The sequence below is a fragment of the Scyliorhinus canicula genome, chromosome 15 (genome assembly GCF_902713615.1).
Source record: "Scyliorhinus canicula chromosome 15, sScyCan1.1, whole genome shotgun sequence".
Lineage (NCBI taxonomy): Eukaryota > Metazoa > Chordata > Chondrichthyes > Carcharhiniformes > Scyliorhinidae > Scyliorhinus > Scyliorhinus canicula.
The window spans coordinates 141,392,794-141,416,763 of record NC_052160.1 but is presented as its reverse complement, the minus strand read 5'-3'; the positions used below and the strand labels follow the sequence as shown (position 1 = coordinate 141,416,763).

At 44.7% G+C, this 23,970-nt stretch overlaps 1 protein-coding gene across 8 annotated transcripts in view; it reads left to right on the top strand.

Annotated features, from left to right (window-relative positions):
• The window catches only part of LOC119978753 (plasma membrane calcium-transporting ATPase 1-like), a 277,686-nt gene that overhangs the window by 162,315 nt on the left and 91,401 nt on the right, over window positions 1–23,970 (top strand). For all 8 annotated transcript variants that reach the window (XM_038820612.1, XM_038820609.1, XM_038820605.1 and 5 more), the window contains exons 3-4: window positions 18,889–19,086; window positions 20,123–20,377. In XM_038820612.1, the coding sequence (XP_038676540.1) occupies window positions 18,889–19,086; window positions 20,123–20,377 (453 nt within the window). The remainder of the gene's footprint in view (window positions 1–18,888; window positions 19,087–20,122; window positions 20,378–23,970) is intronic.

Genomic DNA, 23,970 nt, shown 5'->3' with positions numbered 1-23,970 from the left:
TCCCCCCCTACTCCGCGCTTCCTCCACCCCTTCTTCGCGCTTCTCCTTCCCCCTCCGTCGCGCTCTCCTTCCCCCCCTTCGCGCTCTCCTTTCCCCCCCCTTCGCGCTCTCCTTCCCCCTCTTCGCGCTCTCCTTCCCCCCCCTCTTCGCGCTCTCCTTCCCCCTCTTCGCGCTCTCCTTCCCCCTTCTTCGCGCTCTCCTTCCCCCTCTTCGCGCTCTCCTTCCCCCTAGCTCGTGCTCCCTTCCCCCTCCCTCGTGCTCCCCTCCCCCCACCCCCCACCCTCGCGCTCCCCTCCCCCCCACCCCCGCGCCCCCCTCCCCCCCACCCCCCACCCTCACGCTCCCCTCCCCCCCACCCTCGCGCTCCCCTCCCCCCCCACCCCCTCCCTTGCACTCTCCTCCCCCCTTGCGCTCTCCTCCCCCCTCATGCACTCTCTCTTCCCCCTCCCTCGCGCTTTCCTCCCTCTTCCCTCGCGCTCACTTCCCCCTCCCCGTGCTCTCCTCACCTCCTCTCTCACGCTCCCTCCCCCTCCCCGCCTCCCCCTCCCCGCCTCCCCCTTCCCTCATGCTCTCTCACTATCGCCTTCCCTCAGGGAAGGCAGTTGCATAGCGGTATTGCCACTGGACGAGTCAACCAGTGACCGAGAGTAATGCTCTGGGCCCCCGGGATGAAACCCCATCACTGCAGATGGTGAAATTTAAATTTGGTAAAAATCTGGAATTACTAATCTAAAGACCATGAAACCTTTGTCAATTGTCATAAAAATTAATCTTGTTCACTAATGTCCTTTAGGGAAAGAAATCTGCCATCCTAACGCAGTCTAACCAACATGTGACTTGAGATCCACATCAATGTGGTCAACTCTTAGCTCAAGGGCCATTAAGGATGGGAATAAATGCTGGCCCAGCCTCTGAGCCCATGTCCCATGAACAAATCAAAAAAATCATCTTTGTTTTTGGAAGAATCATTCCAGATGCTCCAATCCATAGAATCCTTACAGTGCGGAAGGAGGCCATTCGGCCCATTGAGTCTGCATTCACTCTCCGAAAGAGAACTCAAGGCCCACTCCCCCTGCCCTATCCCTGTAACCTCGCTCATTGATCATGACGCTGGTATTGTCAATCCACCTACCTGCACGCCTTTGGACTGTGGGAGAAAACCGGAGCACCCGGAGGAAACCTCCGCAGGCACTGGGGAGAAAGCGCAAACTCCACAGGTCACCCAAGGCCGGAATTGACCCTGCGTCTCTGGCGCTGTGAGGCAGCAGTGCTAACCACTGTGCCGCCTTATCCCTTACTCTCCTTTTTCTCCTTATTCCTGATTAAACCCTCTCGAAACAAAATGTGGTGCTCCAAAATGTCCACATCAGCAATTTGTAAAAGTTACAACGTCCTTTTTTTTATTCAGTGCTGCTGTTTAAAATCAAAATTTGGATCTCTTACTTTTAAAGTCTGTGGAAACTGGCGTATCCGTGGAAATAAGGCCTTCAATATCACAGTTCCTTGTTTTCAAATTTCTTTTGGAGTACCAGTGAGTTCCAAGTGGCAGAAAATAGAAGTAGTTTTCAGAGAAGTGGGTATTAGAAATAAAGTATAGCTTTTAAGTAAGGTTAATTTTGCATTTCTATAGTTGAAAGGGTCAAGGACTTCCGATAATCTCTTTAAAGGATGTTTGTATTGTAATGAAGATTTTCGGACCTTATAACAAATGCCTTTTGAAAAAAAATGAAGCTGTTGCTTAGCAACATAGGACCTCACTGAGACAGCAAGAGCTTTTGAGTTGGTTGTTTCATAGAATTTACAGTGCAGAAGGAGGCCATTCGGCCCATCGAGTCTGCACCGGCTCCTGGAAAGAGCACCCTACCCAAGGTTAACACCTCCACCCTATCCCCATAACCCAGTAACCCCACCCAACACTAAGGGCAATTTTGGACACTAAGGGCAATTTATCATGGCCAATCCACCTAACCTGCACATCTTTGGACTGTGGGAGGAAACCGGAGTACCCGGAGAAAACCCACGCACGCACGGGGAGGATGTGCAGACTCCGCACAGACAGTGACCCAAGCCGGAATTGAACCTGGGATCCTGGAGCTGTGAAGCATTTGTGCTATCGACAATGCTACCGTGCTGCCCATCGGGACCTGTACCGATGTGACCTGTACCGATGTGACCTGTACTGGGAGGAGCTGGACACAGGACAGGAAACTGCAAAGAGCCAAAAGAACAAAAGCCCTAAAAACCAGGGGATGGTTGAAAAGAATACTTCAGGCAGACAATTAAGTCGAAGGAACAAAATCAACATGGATAATCACCTTTTGTATTTCCTAGTTTGATCCCATATATAGCTCGGAATAACTCTTTCAGGTCACTCTGATTTTCCTCCGGGAGATAACTCAGTAACATATCCAAATTTCTTATCAAAATATCTTTTGAGCATATTAATGTTTTTCCTTCTATCTGGGGTTTTTTTATCAAATAACTCACCTACTCAATTTCCTTTCAATTTTATAAGGTGCACTAAATATTGCTTTTAATGGTTCACCTATCACTGATAACACTAATACTTTCTCCCCACTATCCGCCACATTTTTCATCACATGCTGTGACAATATTAAATGCTTTCCAGCCAACTCCTCAGCTCTATTTACTTTCTCACGAAAGTTTGGCATATAGTCCAAAATTGTAGTCTCAGAACTCTGACTCACCAATTTCTCTTTAATCAATTGAAGCGGTCCTCTTACCTCATGGCCAAAAATCTATTTGAACAAACTGAATTTTGTTGATTTATTAGGTGCATCTCTAAATGCAAATGGTACAAATGGAATTCCTTTATCCCAATCCTCGGGATTTAGGCCCTCAACATGATCTTAACATTATGGCGACAGAGTGTGGCGTCTCTCTGCGAGCTCTCCCCTGCAGATCCTCTTCCGACATCTTTTTATTTATTTATTTTATAAATTTAGAGTACCCAATTATTTGTTCCAATTAAGGGGTTATTTAGCGTGGCCAATCCACCTAACTTGCACATCTTTGGGTTGTGGGAGTGACACGGGGAGAACATGCAAACTCCACACGGACAGTGAGCCAGGGCCAGGATTCGAACTCGGGTCCTCAGCATTGTAGGCAGCAATGCTAACCACTGTGCCACCGTGCTGCCCTCCTATATCTTTTTCTAACCATTATCACTATGTACTAGAATTATTAATTATTATGGTATGTTCTCTGTATTTATGTTTGGAATGATCTGTCTGGACTGTACGCAGAACAATACTTTTCACTGTACCTCGGTACACATGACTTCTCTTGTAATTTGCCAACTTTTCTGAACTAAAGTTTTCCGCTTCATCCTCCACCTGCTCTTGTTCTTTCCCAACCTGCTGGTCAAAGATTTTTTTTCCGCTAACTGAACTTCAGCCTCTCTTTCTTTACTCCTTGAATTCTCCTCCTCCTGGACTTTCGGTGGCGACATGTAGGAAGAGATCGCACATTAGGTAGCTACCGCTAGAGTTCTTTTTTACCTGGTTTCCAAGGATAACTTGTCCTGGTTGAGAGCTGTTTGCCAAAGTATGTCAAAAAACCGAAGGAGGAATATTGGGGAGAAGGGTGCGAACGTTATTCCTCCTGCAGAATCGAGAAAGGTGCGGAGACCATTGGGAGGGAAGATGTTGGAGGAAGGCTGGTCGCATCTCTTATGGTGGTTAAGCTGGCGGAGGTGATGGCGGCTGAATTCGAAAGGCAGTTCAATAAACCCTTTGAACGGCAAGGTGGGGTGATGCTGGAGACCCTCAAGCAGTCAGTAGATGATGCACTGTTCTCCATTTTTCACCAGTACACAATGTACACTCGTGGTTCGATTACTTTATACACTTTATACAGGGGAGATCTTTGTTGCTGGAGGTGAGGAAAGCAGACTATTCCGCGATTGTTATCTCGGATCATGTTCCGCACCTATAGCATGTGGTGTTGGAGAGGGGGCCAGCTCAATGGCCAATCCGGGGTTTGAATGTGGGGCCGTTGGTTGATCTGTGATTCTGTGTGAAGTTGGTACGGGAGATTGACGAATATGTGGGTTTTAACAAGAATGGGGAGGTCTCGCCATTGGTGGGGTGGGAGGCAGTGGTGAGAGGAGAGATAATCTTGCATAAGGCTCAGGTAGATAGCGAGGCAAGAGAGGAATGTCATCGGCTGATAGATGAGATCTTGGAGGTAGATGGCAAATATTCTGAGGATCCCACATCCAAGCACCTGGTTAGCAGGAAGAAACTGCAGACACAGTTTGACTTGTCGACTGATGGGTGGGGTACACCAATTGCAGCGTTCAAAGGGCGTAATGTACGAATATGGGGAGAAGGCCAGTAATCTTTTGGTTGGCCAGCTGAGGCGGCAGGTAGCCTGCTGAGAGCTCATTCCAGTTCAGGATATGGGAGGTGGGTTAGTGCCTGCGCCGGGCAAAGCGAATGGGGCGTTCGAGGCTTTTTACCAAACGTTGCTTGGTCGGAGCCAGCTGGGAATGAGTCGGATATTCCAGAGTTTCTGGAGGGATTGGAGTGTCCCACAGTGGAGGAGGATCGAGAAGGGATGGAGGAGCCACTGGGTGGGGGTTGAGGATGTTCGGAGCGATAGGAAAAGTGCAGACTGATAAGGCGCCATGGCAGATGGGTTCCTGGTGGAATTATAAAACATTTACTGACCGGCTAATACTGTTGTTGGTGAAGATGCTTGAGGATTAATTTGAGACACGGGGGTCTCTTCCAGACACGGTGCAGTCGGCCCTTTTGCTTCTATTAAAGAAAGATAAGGACTCAGTGGAGTGCGGATCGTATCGACCGATTTCCTTACTGAACGTGGACGCTAAGATCTTGGGTAAAGTACTGGTGCTTAGGTTGGGGGAGTGTCTCCGTCGGGTTGCTGGGGAAGATCAGACAGGGTTTGTATAGGGAGGCTTTTCTGTTCTAATGTGTGGCAGCTATTAAAGGTGGTACTATCCCCTTTGGGGGTGGGGCGGGAGGGTGGAGACAGGAAGTTAATGTGGCTTTGGATGCAGAGAAGGCTTTTAATAGGGTAGAGTGGGGCTATTAGTATGCGGTGTTAGAACAGTTTGAAATAGGGCCCAAATTTGTGGCGTGGATCTCAGTACTGTGTAAAACGCCTAAGGCTACTGTCTGCATGATCAGCGTGAGATTGAGATATTTTCAGCTACGCGGGGGATTGAGAGGGGCGCCCTATGTCCCCTCTCCTTTTCACCTTGGCTACTAAACCTGTGCCCTGAGGAATTCGGATAGTGGAGGGGGGGATAGTGAGAGTTGTAGAGCACAGAGTGCCCCTGTACCCTGATCTGATTTTGTACGTCCCGTAACTGGTCTGCACAATAGAGGACAGAATGGGGCTAATTTGGGGAAAAGTGAGTGTTTTACGGACACTCCACCGGGGAAGGTAGCCGATCTCGGGGTGTTGCCATTTCACTTAACGGACACTCACTTCAGGCATTTAGGGGGGCAGGTAGCTCCGAATTGGGCCCGGATTCATAAGTTGAACTTTACGAGCCAGGTGAGTAGGGTTAAAGCCAAGTTACAGAGATGGGATCGCCTCCCTGTGTCTTTGGCGGTCCGAGTCCAATCGGTGAAGGTGAATATTCTACCGAGGTTTATGTTTCTATTCCAGTGTTTGCCGGCCTGTTTTACCAAAAAAGTTCTTTGTGGGTGTGGGGAGATTGATTTCATCCTTCATCTGGGCAGGCAAGGTAGCAAGGATTTGGAAAAACGTTCTCCAGAGGGACCGGCAGTCAGGGCGATTTGCGATGCCGAATTTGATATGTTACTCTTGGCCAGCGAAGGCGGACAAGGTTGTTGGGCTGGTGTGGGGGCCAGGAGGCAGTTTGGGTGCAGATGGAGTCAGCGTTGTGAAAGGGGTTGGGGTTGGGCGCATTGGTGATGGCCTCATTTCCATTTTCCCCAGGGATGTATTCGGGTAACCCTGTGGTGGTTTCCACTTTGAGAATATGGAGACAATTTCGGCAGCACTTTAAATCAAGGGCAGCTCGAAGTTGGTGCCGATTTGTGCAAACCATATGTTTGAGCCGGCGAGGTTCGATGTCAAATTTAGAGGGTGGATGGAATGAGGGGTTTGCTTTAAGTGGGCCAATTTGCGAGCTTGGAGGAGTGGTCGGAGAAATGTGGGTTTTCACAGTCGGGAACCTTTAGATATTTTCAGGTTCGTAACTGCGAGGAAGATTTGCCCGACATTTCCTGTTGTTGGAGAGGGTGTTGTCACTTGCGGGGACAGAGGGGGGAGTACTTGGGGGATTTATGGGAAGATCCTGGTGGAGGATATCGTCGCTGGAGGGGGGTTAAGACCAAATGGGAGAAAGGGTTGGAGGCAGAATTGGATGATGGGGTGTGGTGTGTGGCACTGAGGTGGGTGAATGCTACATCTTCGTGTGCGAGACTCGGGCTAATGCAGTTGAAGGTGGTGCACAGGGCGCACCTAACCAGGTCCAGGATGAGTCGGTTGCTCACGGGAGTGGAAGATGTGTGTGTGTGCTGTGGGATGAGCCCGGCCAACCGTGTGCACATGTTCTGCTCATGTCCTGTGCTCGTGAGATTCTGGGTCTCCTTCAGCACCATGTTGGCGATTCTGCAAATTGAATTGGAGCCATATTTGGGGTGTCAGACCTGTTGGGGGCGGGAGCGTCGATGTTCTGGCCTTCGTCTCGCTGATCTCTTGCAGGCGGGTTCTGTTGGAGTGGAGTTCAACTTCTCCACCCAGTGCCTCAGTATGGCTGGGTGATCTCACGGAGACTTTGCACCTCCAAGAAAGTCAAGTGAGGGGGCTATTGAACGGTTCAAAATTGAGCAACAAAAGATGGCAGCCTTTTATTGTATACTTTAAAGAGCTGGGCATGGTCAGCTGTTATGGAGGAGGGGAATTGGGAGTGTGGCTTCTGTTGCTTTTATTAATTTTATTAATAGGGCAGCACGGTAGCACAGTGGTTAGCACTGTTGCTTCAGTGTCTGGGTCCCAGGTTCGATACCGGCTTGGGTCACTGTCCATGTGGAGTCTGCACGTCCTCCGTGTCTGCGTGGGTTTTGCTCCGGTTTCCTCCCACAAGTCCCGAAAGACGTGCTGTTAGGTGAATTTGACATTGTGAATTCTCCCTCAGTGTACCCGAACAGGCACCGGAGTGTGGCAACTAGGGGATTTGCACAGTAACTTCATTGCCGTGTTAATGTAAGCCTACTTGGCACACTAATAAAGATTATTATTCTTTGTTTTTCTGTTTTATTATGTATTTATCAAAAATGTTGACTAAAAATATTTAAAAAAAAGAAATGCCCTCCTATTTCAACTTGTGGCTTTGTGATCTCGTTACTTCTTGCAAAACCTCAATTGTCAGACTTTCCATCGGTTTTTCAACCATCGGTTAGGCATCATGTCCATCTGTAATCCAGATATATCAATACCCAGGACATACTTCCCCCTGAAAAAGGTAATTTCTCTATTACTCCTACAACCTTTCACTGGACTCTAACTTTATTGTACATAATGGAATGCTACTGATTTCACCATTAATCCCACATATTACCACCTTTACAGATAATACTCCTGTTGAACTATGTATCTCCTTATCTCTGACCATTAAAGATTGACTTCCTCCTGTATCCCTTAAGAGCTTTAACCTCCTTACCTATTCACCGTGTACACCTGACTAACCCATACCCTCACAAATAAAATCTTTTAAAAGCTCTGACACCTGCTTATCAACCATCCTCTGAACAGGCTGTACACACTACGCAACCACGGTGTTAATAAACCCCCACTGCTTGTTCTGTTTTAAAGACTCTGTTTTCCCAGTCCTGTACAGTTGTTTTAATTTTGCTTAACATACAGTTTTCTAATGACATGCCAGTTGCAAAATTGGCATTCGACGTTACTCCACAGCCTTGTGAATTGACGATGTATGTTTATAAAGCAGAGGCGCAAGTGCCTAATCTTTCCGTTAACCTGACCAGCTTTCCTGTGACATGCACAAGCTGCAAGCAGTCCGTGCCGGGTGTTGGTATTGGCAAACTTGAGAACTGCTGGCAAATGTCAGGCCATGAACAGCAAGAGCTCCGACCTTGCAGCTGTAGTCGGAAAGGCAAATCGAGCCATTTCACTGATTCAATGGTTAAGATTTGGCAGCTGACTTTCCAGATAGGATTTCAGTGGATTAAATGCCTCTTGTTAGTGGCTGGGCAAGAAGCAAATGGAGCCAGTTTACAAATCAGAAAATAAAAACCGGACTGCAAGACGACCTGCGAGGTGGAGATTGGCCGTTATTTCAGTACGATATTTAGAAACCAGTTGATTTTCTAATCGCTGCAGCTGAAATCTTTTGGAATGAGCCTGACTTCAGTCAATGATTTGTGACGATGCTTGTAAAGATCACGTTATTAATCTGCCCCGTTCATCTGTGCATCATGTGCCTTTAACTTGGTAAATTCAGAGCATCCTCAAGTTGCTTCGGCATATCAATAATGTGAAATAGCACAGCCTCTCAAGCCTATTTATACCACACTGAGATCTGGTGACCTGTTGAGCCGTGTGATCAGTGCTTTTATTGTTACGCTCCAGCCAAAGTGCAACACCAACCAGACTTGAGGGCAAAGGGAATTCTCATAAAGCCAAAAGAAATGTTGCTGTTGCATTGATCAAAAAATATCCCGTAACAAGCCCCACTGGCTGAAATGTAACTGGAGAAGCGAGTGCTCCTTTGTATGTGTGAATTCTTTGGCAGACATTGTACACTTGACAGCAGGTAAAACTTTCTACTTTACTGTTACTGAGATTATTTTTCACTTTTGCCACCTGTTGATCCTAAACTTCGCACGTGCACTATTTACTCTAATGTCTCAAACTAAATTGAAACGCTATTCTGTAGTCTATGACCTAATTATGATTTTATCCTTTAAAACCATTTTTTTTCTTCCTTCTCCTGGGAAAGCTTTTTAAAATAAAAAATTAGCAGTGTGTTGAGCAGTATTTGATGGGGGAGAAATATAGGTGAGTGACCAACATTCATGTTTAATTGCCCAGCTTTGGCAATCTTCCAAAATGTTTCCAGTCAAGTGGCCATCCATTGAGATAAAAGTGTTGAGAATGCTTAACAGAAGCATGGTGCACTTTTGTTAATGCTTTTGAAGTACTCCTTTGTAAAGTGTAGCCATGGCCTTATCCCAGGTAACTCCTTAAGCTAATTCCATATTTGAGATTAGGTTGAGAACAGGTTGCATAAATTTGAATAATTCCCTTTTATAGCAGTTTGAGATGTTTAAAATGTGCACGGGAGTTGGGATGGATACAGAGAAAGTATTTCCTCTGAAAGGGAAATCAAGAACAAACAACAAGACATCTTAAAATGTAGGACGTACAGCACAGGAACAGGCCCTTCGGCCCTCCAAGCCTGTGACGATCACGTGTCCTATCGAGACCAACCACCTGTATTCTTCTATACCCTGTCTGTTCATGTGTCTGTCTAGATGTCTTAAAGGTCACTAATGTTTCTACGATGAGGAGGCCAAAACACAATATGCCACGTGCTATCTCACCAAGGCTGCAGGCAGTTACAGCATGACATCTTTACACATGTACGTGAATGCCCTTGCGAGAAAGGCCAACATACCGTTGCCCTTCCTAATTACTTGCTGTACCTGCATGATTGGATTGGAGTGGCGTTGTTTATTGTCACGTGTACCAAGGTAAAGTGAAAGGTATTGTTCTGCGTGTAGCTCAGACAGATCATTCCATACAGGAAAAGAAAATGCATAATAGGGCAAACAGAAAATATACAATGTAAATACATAGACATGGGCATCGGGTGAAGCACACAGGAGTGTAGTACTACTCTGTAGAGAAGATGTGTGAAGAGATCAGATCAGTCCATAAGAGGGTCGTTTAGGAGTCTGGTAACAGCGGGGAAGAGGGTGGAGTACCTCCATCCTCCATATTTTATCAATCTGTGAAATTGAAAATTTCAAAACTCTGAACTTATTTTGCACTTAAACAGTTTACAGAAACAAAGATATTGGTGAAATCTTGTATTCTGCTGTTGAAAAAAAAACCTCTAGCAACAGTTTACAGGAGCTTAACCTTCTAATTGAACCTGCTCGAGATTCAAGCTCTTCAGTTGAAAGTCTTCCGAAGGGAACCAAAAATATGTTTTGCACGCATGAAGTCTCTCTCTTCGTGAGAACCGTTTTAAAGAATACGTTTCCCTTTCAGGGTAGAAATGTTCACTGTTTGATTTAAATTGCGTAACAAAGTAACCGTGGTGTTTTGTCCTGTGACAATAATGGCAGCTCTCAATATTTACCTGACACTTGTGCACTAATTGCTGGAAATGATTGAGATTGGATGCTTTTTAAAGAGGTCGCCCAGTTTATAGTTTCATTGACGCATGTTTGCTTCTCTCGCTGCACATTTGCATTAGCATTTTAAACTCAGTGTCACACTTGATAGTAACAGCATTTGATTTTGAGTCTATGTTTTGATCTTAAATCTGAGATTTATATCGTTCCATTTACCCAAGATATGGGGCAAAGACGGGTGTATGGAAAAAGGTCACCGATTAGCCATGATCTCATTGAATAGTATACAGGTGCAAGAGGTTCAGTGGTCAATTCCATGTTCCTACATTCCTAAAGTCATCGTTTTTAATGCTAAATAAAGCAGTCATCAGGTAACACAGGAATGGTGCCGATACTCAATAAGTGCATCATTCTCCTGTAAAGTGCCTTGAAATATTTTATTATGTTAAAGGCGCTGTATAAACAAAGGAGATAGCCATCGTATCCATTTTTACTGAGACAAAATGTAAAGGTGGGTGTACGACTGGATTAGTTTTGAGTAGCTCCTGTTTATGTTGAGAACAGTTCCTGTGATTTCCCAGAGTCTGTGTTGCAACATAAAGAACAAATAAAAGTACAGCACAGGAACAGGCCCTTCGGCCCTCCCAAGCCCGTCGACCATGCTGCCCGTCTAAACTAAAATCTTTGACACTTCCTGGGTCCATATCCCTCTATTCCCAAGTATATGTCAAGATGCCCCTTAAACGTCACTATCATCCCTGCTTCCACCACCTCCTCCGGCAGCGAGTTCCAGGCACCCACTACCCTCTGTGTAAAAAAAAAAAACTTGCCTTGTACATCTCCTCTAAATCTTGCCCCTCGCACCTTAAACCTATACCCCGAATAATTGACCCCTCTACCCTGGGAAAAAGCCTCTGGCTATCCACTCTGTCTATGCCCCTCATAATTTTGTAGACCTCTTATCAGTTTACCCCTCAACCTCCGTCGTTCCAGTGAGAACAAACCGAGTTTATCCAACCTCTCCTCGTAGCTAATGCCCTCCATACCAGGCAACATCCTGGTAAATCTCTTCTGCACCCTCTCCAAAGCCTCCACATCCATCTAGTAGTGTGCCGATCGGAATTGAACACTATACTCCAAGTGTGGCCTAACTAAGGTTCCATACAGCTGCAACATGACTTGCCAATTCTTATACTCAATGCCCAGGCCAATGAAGGCAAGCATGCCGTATGCCTTCTTGACTACTCTCTCCACCTATGCTGCCCCTTTCAGCGACCTGTGGACCTGTACACCTAGATCTCTCTGACTGTCAATACTCTTGAGGGTTCGACCATTCACTGTATATTCCCTACCTGTATTAGACCTTCCAAAATGCATAACCAGAGGAAGGTGGTTTTGCACCTTTTGAATTGGTCTGCAGGACAAAACCATACTCTGATTTGAAAAGGTGGCACTGCCGTTGTGGTGAGACTGTGCTTCCTGTGGTGTTCTTTGTGATTCTGTTGTCCTGGTGGATGTGGTTGTGTTCACAAAGACCACACAGCAGCTAAGTTTATTAACGAAGCTAACTTTTATTTACACTACTTAATTTAAACTCCTATAGTAAACAATAATTATAGTAACCTACACACTACTAACACTAGTCTCTACACTCTAACTCTCACTGTACTCTATTCCCTCTAAATCTCTCGTATGCACTCTACTCCTGCCTTCTCTCTCCCAGAAGCCTGAGAGTCAGTGCTTTATATAGTACTGCTTCTAGCTCCATCTAGTGGTTAATTGTAACATGACATTAACTCTTTGTGTACTGAACATTTCTATAACGTCTCACTTCCATTTACACCATTTGCCTTTTATATTTTGAGCGAGTAATTTGTTTTATCTGCTGGGTATCCATGCCATAAAGCGATAAAACATAGGAACTTTGTCAGGAATCTTAGTAAAATTGAGGAAAGCTCGACCTGCGGGTCTCAGATGATTGTTGCTGCGTTGACTTTTGTTCAAGCCCCAAAGCAGTACTTCACCCTTTTGCCACATTAGTTTTGTACGCCCTCACTTAAAAGTAAGCTTGCTTGGAATCACAGAATCGTACGCGAGTGTTGGCACAACGTAAGAGCAGTTTACGCCAAATTCACCAATTCATGTTGGCTCGGGTCAGGGACCTCCCATGCTAAAGGTCAATGAGGGTCAATAGAGCACAGTTTGTGTTCAGTTTTCAGAGTTATGGATGAAGGATACTCTTATCTCTCCTCAAAGAGTTATTGGTGGAAAAATAAACAGAGTAAATCTCTCTTTTTTTTTAAAGATCCCCTTCTATTTGAGCCCAATCGATGTAGTGAGTAACAGATAGGATTGAAGAAACTGATTTGATTTGCATCTTATGCAATGCTAAAACTTCAAATCATTATTGTTGCAAGTAGAATTACATTAACACCGCAATGCAGTTACCGTGAAAAGCTCCTAGTCTTCACACTCCGGCGCCTGTTCGGGTACACAGAGGGAGAATTCACAATGTCCAAATTACCTAGCAGCATGTCTTTCAGGTCTTGTGGGAAGAAACCGGAGCACCCGGAGGAAACCCACGCAGACACAGGGAGAACGTGCAGACTCTGCACAGACAGTGACCCAAGCCGGGAATCGAACCCGGGACCCTGGAGCTGTGAGGCAACATGCTAACCCACCGTGCTACCGTGCTGCCCCACATTTTATAAATTTTATGAATGAAATATATTTTGAGAACCAACAAAATATTAAGTTTTTTTTTAAATGGGTAAGTTATTTGGTTGGTCTTTTTCTAAAACTTGAACTTGAGGAAGTAATTCCTGCACAATCAGAATTGATCGTTGATTAGGTTCAAATGGAAGAAGGATTTTTGTTTTTGAGATTTTCTGTACATTTTCCTATGAATGACTTTGTGTGGAATCTTTCAGTGGGATTACAGATCGAGTATCCATCACCCGTAAACCCAAAAAACCGAACACCTCCAAAAACCAAGCTTTTTTAGAGCAAGAAATCTAGCTGTTTGCCCCACCTCGTGCCCAGCTGCTGTGAGGGTCTTTGCTCCTGATCCCTGATCCAAACCGTATTAACCAAGGAAATGCTGCCCCTCGGGCATCAAATGGAATTGGCAAGTCATTGAAAGTGCCAGGTATGACTACCGAGTCTGGTCTTCCTTCATTTACCAACTCTTTAACGTTTTCCTCCAAGGCACTAAATCTTTTCTCCAACTCATTACTAGCAAGATTTCCACACGTCGCCGCTTACTCATCCCAACGAAGCAACTAATAACCAGAAATATCCTAGTCCCGAAACGCAATCAGTCCTAGGAGTGTCAGATAGGGATGTACTTCTGAAGCTGTACAAGGCTCTGGTCAGACCCCATTTGGAGTATTGTGAGCAGTTTTGGGCCCTGTATCTAAGGAAGGATGTGCTGGCCTTGGAAAGGGTCCAGAGGAGATTCACAAGAATGATCCCTGGAATGAAGAGCTTGTCGTATGAGAAACATTTGAGGACTCTGGGTCTGTACTTGTTGGAGTTTAGAAGGATGAGGGGGGGATTTTATTGAAACTTACAGGATACTGCCTGGCCTGGATAGATGGACATGGAAAAGATGTTTCCACTTGTAGGAAAAACTAGAACCAGAGGACACCATCTCCGACTAAAGGGACGATCCTTTAAAATAGAGATGAGGAACATAGAACATCACAGCGCAGTACAGGCCCTTCGGCCCTCGATGTTGCGCCGACCTGTGAAACCCCTCTAAAGCCCATCTACACTATTCCCCTATCGTCCATATGTTTATCCAATGACCATTTGAATGTGTTTAGTGTTGGCGAGTCCACTACTGTTGAAGGCAGGGCATTCCACGCCTTTACTACTGAGTAAAGAACCTACCTCTGACATCTGTCTATATCTATCTCCCCTCAATTTAAAGCTCTTACCCCTCCTGCTAGCCATCACCATCTGAGGAAAAAGGCTCTCAATGTCCACCCTATCTAATCCTCTGATCATCTTCTATGCCTCAATTAAGTCACCTCTTAACCACCTTCTCTCTAACAAAAACAGCCACAAGTCCCTCAGCCTTTCCTCGTAAGATCTTCCCTCCATACCAGGCAACATCCTGGTAAATCTCCTCTGCACCCTTTCCAATGCTTCCACATCCTTCCTATAATGCGGCGACCAGAACTGCATGCAATACTCCAAATGAGGCCGCACCAGAGTTTTGTACAACTGCAACATGACCTCATGGCTCCGAAACTCAATTCCTCTACCAATAAAAGCTAACACACCGTATGCCTTCTTAACAACCCTCTCAACCTGGGTGGCAACTTTCAGGGATCTATGTACATGGACACCGAGATCTCTCTGCTCGTCCACACTACCAAGAATCTTATCATTAGCCCAGTACTCTGTCTTCCTGTTACTCCTTCCAAAATGAATCACCTCACACTTTATTGCATTAAACTCCATTTGCCACCTGTCAGCCCAGCTCTGCAGCTTCTCTATGTCCCTCTGTAACTTCTAACATCCTTCTGCACTGTCCACAACTCCACCGACTTTAGTGTCATCTGCAAATTTACTCACTCATCCTTCTACGCCCTCCTCCAGGTCATTTATAAAAATGACAAACAGCAGCGGCCCCAAAACAGATCCTTGTGGTGCACCACTAGTAACTGGACACCAGTCTGAACATTTCCCATCAACCACCACCCTTTGTCTTCTATCAGCTAGCCAATTTCTGATCCAAACTGCTAAATCACCCTGAATCCCATGCCTCTGTATTTTCTGCAATAGCCTACCGTGGGGAACCTTATCAAACGCTTTATTGAAATCCATATACACCACATCAACTGCTTTACCCTCATCCACCTGTTTGGTCACCTTCTCGAAGAACTCAATAAGGTTTGTGAGGCACGACCTACCCTTCACAAAACCATGTTGACTATCTCTAATCAGATTATTCCTTTCCAGATGATTATACAGATGATTATACATCCTATCTCTTATAAACCTTTCCAAGACTTTTCTCACAGAAGAAGTAAGGAGGAATATCTTCAGCCAGAGGGTGGTGAATCTGTGGAGCACTTTGCCACAGACGGCCGTGGAGGCCAAATCACTGAGTGTCTTTAAGACAGAGATAGATAGGTTCTTGATTAATAAGCGGATCAGGGGTTATGGGAAGAAGGCAGAAGAATGGGGATGAGAAAATATCAGCCATGATTGAATGGCGGAGCAAACTTGATGTGCTCCTATGTCTTATGGTCTAAAGGATACTCAACGTGTATCCCTATATGGTAATATACAGTACAGCCTGTGTACCTTATAAACTTTATATTGGATTTAGGTGTTTGGATGCTTTGGCTACAGTGGAAATGAATAGACAGATTGCCTGCCTGTTTCAGCATAGGGAGTGGGGGTGGCATTGTAAGTTTTGTGCCATGGCAGGAAGCAAGCAGACATGGCTTGTGTGGGCATAGTTTGTTTCTAAACATTTGAGGGACTAGATGGGCTGAATCACATCCTATTCTTTCCTTGCGTCGTTCAATCGTGTCAGAGTAAAATGTTTACGGCCTGTAGCAGTGTTGAACTTGGGAGATGCGCCTAGCTCCTCCACGTGCAGATGCGTTATGCCCTAAAGTTTGTAATGAAACCTGTTTTGAAAAAGTTTTATTTTTGCGTCTTGGACTGTGGTATTTTTGAATTGTAAAATGGTCTCAAAGCCTGGAAAACATGCACAGCAAAAACATTCACTGGAGCTGTGAATCTTAATTTTTTTTTTTGCAAGGTGGAGATTAAATATTGCACTGTCTTCGGGAGAGGAGAGACAGCTTGTGTGATGGTTTAATCTCCACCAGCATGGCATTTGATCAAAAAATATTGTGCAACCAAACAAACAAATGCTACTTTTCCGCCACTGCCTCAGCTGGATTATCTCGGCGATGGGAAAGACTTTCACCTATTTCTTTGAGGTATTGGCTGGACTGTGTTGGTCAAAAGAGAATTTGTTGCATTGATTTCTATTTGCTTATCCCCACTATGCCTGCATCCACAAACAAGGCATTCTGGGATATTGTCTCAGTCCGATCTGTTTACTGGATCAACAAAACTATTTTTGGTACTTAACTGTCGAATTGTTAATGGAAAACCCCGGCTGTTTTTAGATTTGGTTTAGTGGTGTGCTAATGTCCCCTGCCAAGACCGCGTTGGTCCCACGGAATCTGTTCACGAATCAAGGAGATTACTTTTGAGTTCTAAAGCTGGGAGCTGGAAAGATTGTTCCTTGTATTTAGGGGAACAAAAATAAAAGTTTCTCCTAGTTGTCAATTTTGGTAAATCCAGCAAGTTTATTTGAGTTTGCCACTGCTCCATAAAGCTGTCAGGAGCTGGCGACTGATTCTGCCACTGATTCATTATAAAACCTGCCACTGATTCATTATAAAAGCCAGTTCCACCTACAGTTTTAAGACTTGTGTACTGTAGAGACTTGAGATGTAAAGAAGGAAAAAGTGCCAATGAGGAAGACATTGTCTATTGTGTTGGAGTTTCAGTCGGTTTTTATTTTGGCAACAATTAGAGACGATTTCTAAATTTGTGCGGTAAATTGCCATTTTGAGGGTAACGGGGTAGAATGAAACTATGGGTCACAATATCAAGAAACTGAACTCTGTTTCAATCTTCCCATTTTTTCCCCCAATTTCTTTTCCCTCCCAATCCGAAGTCCATCCCTTCGGTGTTGTAGGTACTGCACAGCCATAAACCACTCTGCCTGATCACGTCCAAACACCAAATGAACCTTCTAGAATCATTCCAGAATACACATTGCAACGTATGGATCGTTTCATAGCTAAAAATGTATTATTCCGAGGATCTGGGGGATTTTAAAAAACAAAAAACTGCTACTTGACTTTTTGCATCTTTTAAAAGCTGCACGGTATGACTGAATTTCTAATGAGACTCCTTTGAGCATTGTTGGGTCAGTTCTGTGAGAATCTCGGGTATTACGATTAGAAAAAGGCACTCAGCAAGGGGTATGCAGATTCACCAGGATGGTGCCAGACTTAAAAGGGTTAAGGGTTAAAAGGTTTGCATAAATTTCACTTGTATTTCCTTAAGTGGGAACTTAATTGACTTATTTCAAATGACGAAAGTTTCAAAGAAACTCCTTTCTGGCTTGTGGAAGTCCAGAACCAGTCATGCGTGAGATCAGGAAGCACTTCACACAAACATGCTGGTGCGAGATCTGGAGTTCTGCTTTCCCCCAGGAGATGTGTGATTAATTGAAATGCATAAGACTGAGTTCGACAGATCAAGGGATAGGGATCAAAAGCAGGTTAATTATACTGAACAGAGAAAAAGCGTTGATATGCTGAATTGCTTATATTGTCTCTCTAGAATGGGTTAGAGATGGTGACTGTAAGAGGGGCTAACAAAATGAACTTCCCCACCAACCCGTGGTTTGTTTAGATTGTGTGGTGGGTTAAGGGAGATATTCCAGGATTGGCTTCAGTGACTTCCTTTCATCACAGAGAGTGAATTAAATTGTTTCCCATTCTGTACCTTGATGATGGTTTCGTCTGAAACTCGCTGTATGAGAGTAAGTCCACATTTTACCCCTCCACAAGACCGTACGCTGGAGTTCTGTGCTGCTGCATTACCTAACAACAGTATATTTGGTCACTTTGGAAATACACTTCTAAACTATTCAATGCCAGCTTAAAAATATTAGAAATTTAAGGGGGGCAAAATGTTTTGGCTCAGATAGAAACCGCATTATTCCAGAGGGCAAACATGTGCATCTAGCCGTGAAATCTGAACCATTGGCATCTCTTTTTTTTAAATTTAGAGTACCCAATTATTTTTTTTCTGATTAAGGGGCAATTTAGCGTGGCCAATCCACCTACCCTGCACATCTTTGGGTTCCCATGCAGACACGGGGAGAATGTGCAAATTCCACACAGACAGTGACCCAGGGCTCGGATCGAACCCAGGTCATCCGTGCCATAGTCAGCAGTGCTAACCACTGCGCCACCGTGCTGCCCTCATTGGCATCTCTTTAATGAAAATTAATACGAGGTATAGCCGACACGATAGCACAGTGGTTATCACTGATGCTTCACAGCGCCAGAGACCCGGGTTTGATTCCTGGCATGAGTCACTGTCTGTGCGGAGTCTGCATGCTCTCCCCGTGTCTGCGTGGGTTTCCTCCGGGTGCGCCGGTTTCTTCCCACAAGCCCCGAAAGACGTGCTTGTTAGGTCATTTAGACATTCTGAATTCTCCCTCCGTGTACCCGAACAGGCGCCGGAGTGTGGCGACTAGGGGATTTCCACCCTTCATAGCAGTTTTAATGTAAGCCTACTTGCGACACTGATAAAGATTATTATTATTATTACTGGGAATGGTCTGATTGTACATTAATACTTGACTGCTTGAAACTCTCTCACCTGAAACCGTCTGCTTTTTTCTGTTGGTAATAATTCTATTCCCTCTCTCTCTCTCTCTCCCTCTCTCTCTCTCTCCCTCTCTCTCTCTCTTTCTCAGGTTTGTCTGGAAACCCGACTGATCTCGACAAGCGAAAACTCGTGTTTGGTCAGAACTTTATACCACCCAAAAAGGCAAAAACATTCCTACAGTTAGTATGGGAAGCGCTACAAGACGTAACTTTAATTATACTAGAAATCGCAGCCATTATATCTTTGGGCCTTTCCTTTTACCGCCCTCCTGGAGGGGACAGTGAATGTAAGTATTCCAGACTTCTCCTATTAAAGGATGGTAATTGAAACAGTACCGAAAAGATATGGGGGGGGGGGGTACTTTTAATTCCAAGAATTAGCGTGTAAATCCATAGGTTCATATACTCCAATGAGAAGAGTTTTTAATCGTCTAACATTAACTGTTCTTTCCAATTTTTCACACCTCTGTTGGTGGCCAGGGGTTGTACAGCTGTTGGTTCTCGGATGCCAGGTAATGATGCATTGTAGGAGATATGTAAATGCATCAGTTTACACCTTAAAGATCAGAGGATGCTGGAAAAACTGAGCTGATTTGGCAGCTTCTTAACAGAGCGAAATTAGTTCCCCCACCATCCTCTGTTCTTGTTTCAGACTCCAGTATCCAGAGTATTTGGCTTATTTTTTAAAGATGGGTGGGGGTGGGGGGGCGTGTCATCCAGTCCTAACAATGGCTTGTAAGTAAATTAATTCAGCCACTCTGGCGTGCATCCTCATCAGAGCTACAGTGTGCAAAGGGGAGCCAGGATTGTTGGCTGGCACACGGAGGGAAATTACTTGCTTTAAATTTAACCCAGTTCCAAAATTGTGTTATTTTTCTTCTCAACTTTAAGAAGCAGGAATAATTCATATTGGAAATGTGCCCCTTTGAGTTTTCCATCCTTTTAATGTTTTTCAGGTTCCATAGAAATTAGTTAGCGCAGAGAAAATTCTCATTTAAAATCCGTAGCCCAGCGATGAGTTCTGCCCCAATTTGGTTTGAGCTGATCTAGTTTTTTTTGCTCGGTCCTTGATTTAAGAAGCTTGGCGCACGGTTGTTGATCGCTCATTTATTTATAGACCAGATCCTTTGATGCAGAATTTAAAAATTGAAGGTTATATATTTTTTTCCCCAGTTAGAAAAATGTGCTACTAACTGACACCAGGTGAAAGACTGGAACGTATTTCTCTCACTACTATGCACATTGGGCCACTGGATCTTAATTTTAAGCTACTAAATTCAGTCTGGTCTTTACATCTACAAATTATGTCTACCTTTCTTGCAGTATGTGGGGAAGTCACAAATCAGGAGGATGAAGGGGAGGCAGAGGCTGGCTGGATTGAAGGTGCAGCTATTCTCCTCTCTGTCATCTGTGTGGTGCTGGTGACCGCGTTCAATGACTGGAGTAAAGAGAAGCAGTTCCGCGGACTGCAGAGTCGCATTGAACAGGAGCAGAAGTTCACGGTGATCCGCAAGGGTCAGGTTATCCAGATTCCGGTAGCAGAAATCGTAGCGGGCGACATTGCTCAAATTAAATATGGTGAGTAGTGAGCAGAGGCGAGGTGCTGAAACATTGCAGCTTGTTTTCCACTCAGCATTATGATGGCGGATTTCAGAGTGCTCACATCTTGGTTCTTCATTTAGCGACGCTGGGCTTTCAATCGCTAGATTGTGTGTGCTGCAGAATGAACCTTCCTTATTCTATCTCTCCTACGTTCGAGAAATCATAAAGTTTTCTCTTGACCATTAAGTTTGTGGGCATTGGGTCTTGTATAAATTTCCTTTTTGCATTAGCCGCCTTCCTCTTTGATTAAGCCGGTTTAGATCAGAGGGGCTAGACAGCTGGTTTGTAATGCAGGACAGGGCCAGCAGCGCTGGTTCAATTCCCGTACCGGCTTACCCGAACAGGCGTCGGAATGTGGCGACTAGGGGCATTTCACAGTAACTTCATACTGTGACAATAAAAGTTCCTAAATTATGTTCAACTGCAATTCTGTCCTCTTTGTTCTCGACACTTGACTAAACGTGTATTTTGTTTAAAATGAACAGAAAAGTAAGATTTGGTCAAGCAAATGGGCTAATTTAACTCGAACAAGTGATGGCACTGAGATAGAGGTATTGAACACTAAAGGTGGAATGTATCAGTTCACCATCGAGATGCTATTTGGTTTCTGGCATTTGCAACTTCCTCCACAGAAGCACTGGCTTCTTTCGAAATCTTGCATGTGGAATCACTGCAGTGAGAAATACACTAACAAGGCAAAAGATGAGGGAAATAACATGTATGAAAGTTGTTAGTGCCAGGCAAAGGACAAGTGGGTTGATAAATTTCTTGGCAAATACACTTCCTAAAAAATTGCACATGTAATTTAGTTGTTGGGTGTGTAACTCTGTCCACAGGAGAGGTGCTGGAGGATAGACATTGTGGTACCATTATTGAAGGAGGGAGGGAGGGATAAAGCAGGAAACTACAGGCCAGTCAGTTTAACCTCAGTGGGGGGGAAACTATTGGAAGCAATTCCGAGAGATAGGGTTCATCTGCATTTGGAGAGGCCGGGATTAATCGGGAACAGTCAGCATGACTTTGTTAAGGGGAGGTAATGTCTGACCAACTTGATTGAATTTTCCGAAGAGGTGGCCAGGTGTGTAGGTGAGGGAAATGCATTTGACGTAGTCTACTTGGACTTCAGCAAGGCTTTTGATAAGGTTCCACATGGGAGACTGATAGCGAAGGTAAGAGCCCACGGGATCCAAGGAAATTTGGCAAATCGGATCCCGAATTGGCCGAATGGCAGGAAGCCGAATGTGATGGTCAAGGGGTGTTTTTTCGACTGGAAGCCTGTGTCCAGGTGGGTCCTGCAGGGATCAATGTTGGAGCCCTTGCTGCTTATGGTTTATATAAATGATTTAGACTTTAATATAGGAGGGTTCATCAGTAAGTTCATGGATCATACGAATATTGTTGGGGTGGTAAATAGTCAAGAGGATAACCTTGAATTGCAGGACCATATAGATGGGCTGATCAGTGGCAATAGTGTTCAATCCAGATCAGTGAGAGACGATGCACTTGGGCAGGACAAACAAGGCAAGGGGAATACATGATAAACGGCAGAACCACGGGAAACACTGAGGGTCAGAGTGACCTTGGTGTGCATGTACACCAGTCCCTTAAGGTAGTAGAGCAGGTGGATACAGTGGTTAAGAAGCCATATAGTATGCTTGCCTTCATTAGCCAAAGCATAGAGTTTAAGAGCAGAGAGGTTATGCTGAAACTGTATAAAACATTGGTTAGGCCACAGCTGGAGTATTGTGTGGCAGTTCTGGAATCCACATTATAGGAGGGATGTGATAGCACTGGAAAGGGTGCAGAGGAGATTTACCAGGATGTTGCCTGGGCTGGAGAGTGTTAGTTATGAAGAGAGATTGGATGGACTGGGGTTGTTTTCCTTGGAGTAGAGGAAACGGAGGGTGGACATGATTGAGACGTATAAAATTCTGAGAAGAATGGATAGAGTAGACAGGAAGAAACTTTTCCCCTTGGTGGAAGGATCAATGACCAGCGGGCATCGATTTAAGGTGAGGGGCAGGAGGTTTAGAGGGGATGTGAGAAAAAACCTTTTAATCGAGAGGGTGGTGGGAGTTTGGAACTTGCTGCATGAAAAGGTGGTGGAAGCAGAGACCCTCATTTAAGAAGCATTTAGATGAGCATTTGCAATGCCAAGGATCACAAGGCTGGCAAATGGGATTAGAATAGTTAGGTGGTTGTTTTGATCGGTGCAGACACCATGGGATGAAAGGCCTTTTATGTGCTGTAGATCTCGATGACTCGCCTCCCTGATCGACATTATTACTGATCCAACGTATAGCAGCAAAAAATATTGTTGGATTCCCTGGATTGTTCATTCCTCATGAGCACTGAGCTGCTTGATATTCACTGCTTCAAACTACAGCAGAGTTAATACTGTGCGCCACCAGTAATATCGAGTCCATGCCTCCTAATGAATGCACGGTCACGCCCATTGCTGAACTGTTCTTGAGCAAAACTGGTTACTTTCTACGGAAGTGCTACTTTGCCGAAGAGCGCTTCCTGATCAGTCCTTTGGCTGGTAAAATCTGGAAATGGGTTGAATGAGAGGAACCAAATATATGTGTTTTTCAGTTTTAATACCATTCTCTCTTTCCCAAAACCAAGAAATTTAAGGATTTATATTCTGCCTCGTGCCCATCTCGCTGAAGACACATTCATTTCTTCTAAATTTTAATGAGCTGGTGCCTTTGATTCAGTTGAACAGATGGGGAGAGAGGATAAATCTAGACTGAAATAATTTTGTGCGAGAGAACTTCAAGTCTTTGGAGGCTTGAACGTTATCTGCTGTGAAAGATGAGAAGTCATTTTACGTTTTGGCAACAGGAAGTGGTGTTTGGCCGTGTGCTCTCCATCTCACCTGATTTGCATTATTGCTCAATGAAAGGGGACATTAAATTGGCCAGCTGATAAACACTCCAATCAATGTTGCCCCTTTTATACTAACTGAAGGTTAAAATAACTTCAACTATGATTGTTTAATTTTGAGTAGAAGGAAGAATTATATTGAGCAGGGACTAAAGCTTTTGGGTGCAGTACATATGTCTTTTTTTCAATTCAATCTTGGGTTATGGGCATCGCTGGCTGGGCCAGCATTTATTGAGTCAACCATATTGCTCTGGGTCTCATGAGTCAGACATGGGCCAGACCAGGTAAGGACGACAGATTTCCTTCCTTTGAGGACATCAGTGAATCAGATATGTTTTTATGACAATCGATTCATGGTCATCTTTAGACTTCAAAGGCGGCGCAGTGGTTAGCACAGCTGCCTGACGGCACCGAGGACCCAAGTTCGATCTCGGCTCTGGGTCACTGTCTGTGTGGAGTTTGCACATTCTCCCCGTGTCTGCGTGGGTCTCGTCCCCACAACCCAAAAAGATGTGCAGGGTAGGTGAATTGGCCACGCTAAATTGCCCCTAATTGGGGGGGAAAAAGAAAAATTAGGTACTTTAAAATTATCATTTTTAAAAATCTTTAGACTTTTAATTTCAGATTTTATTTTTTACATTGAATTCAAATTTCACCATCTCCCATGGCGGGATTTGAAC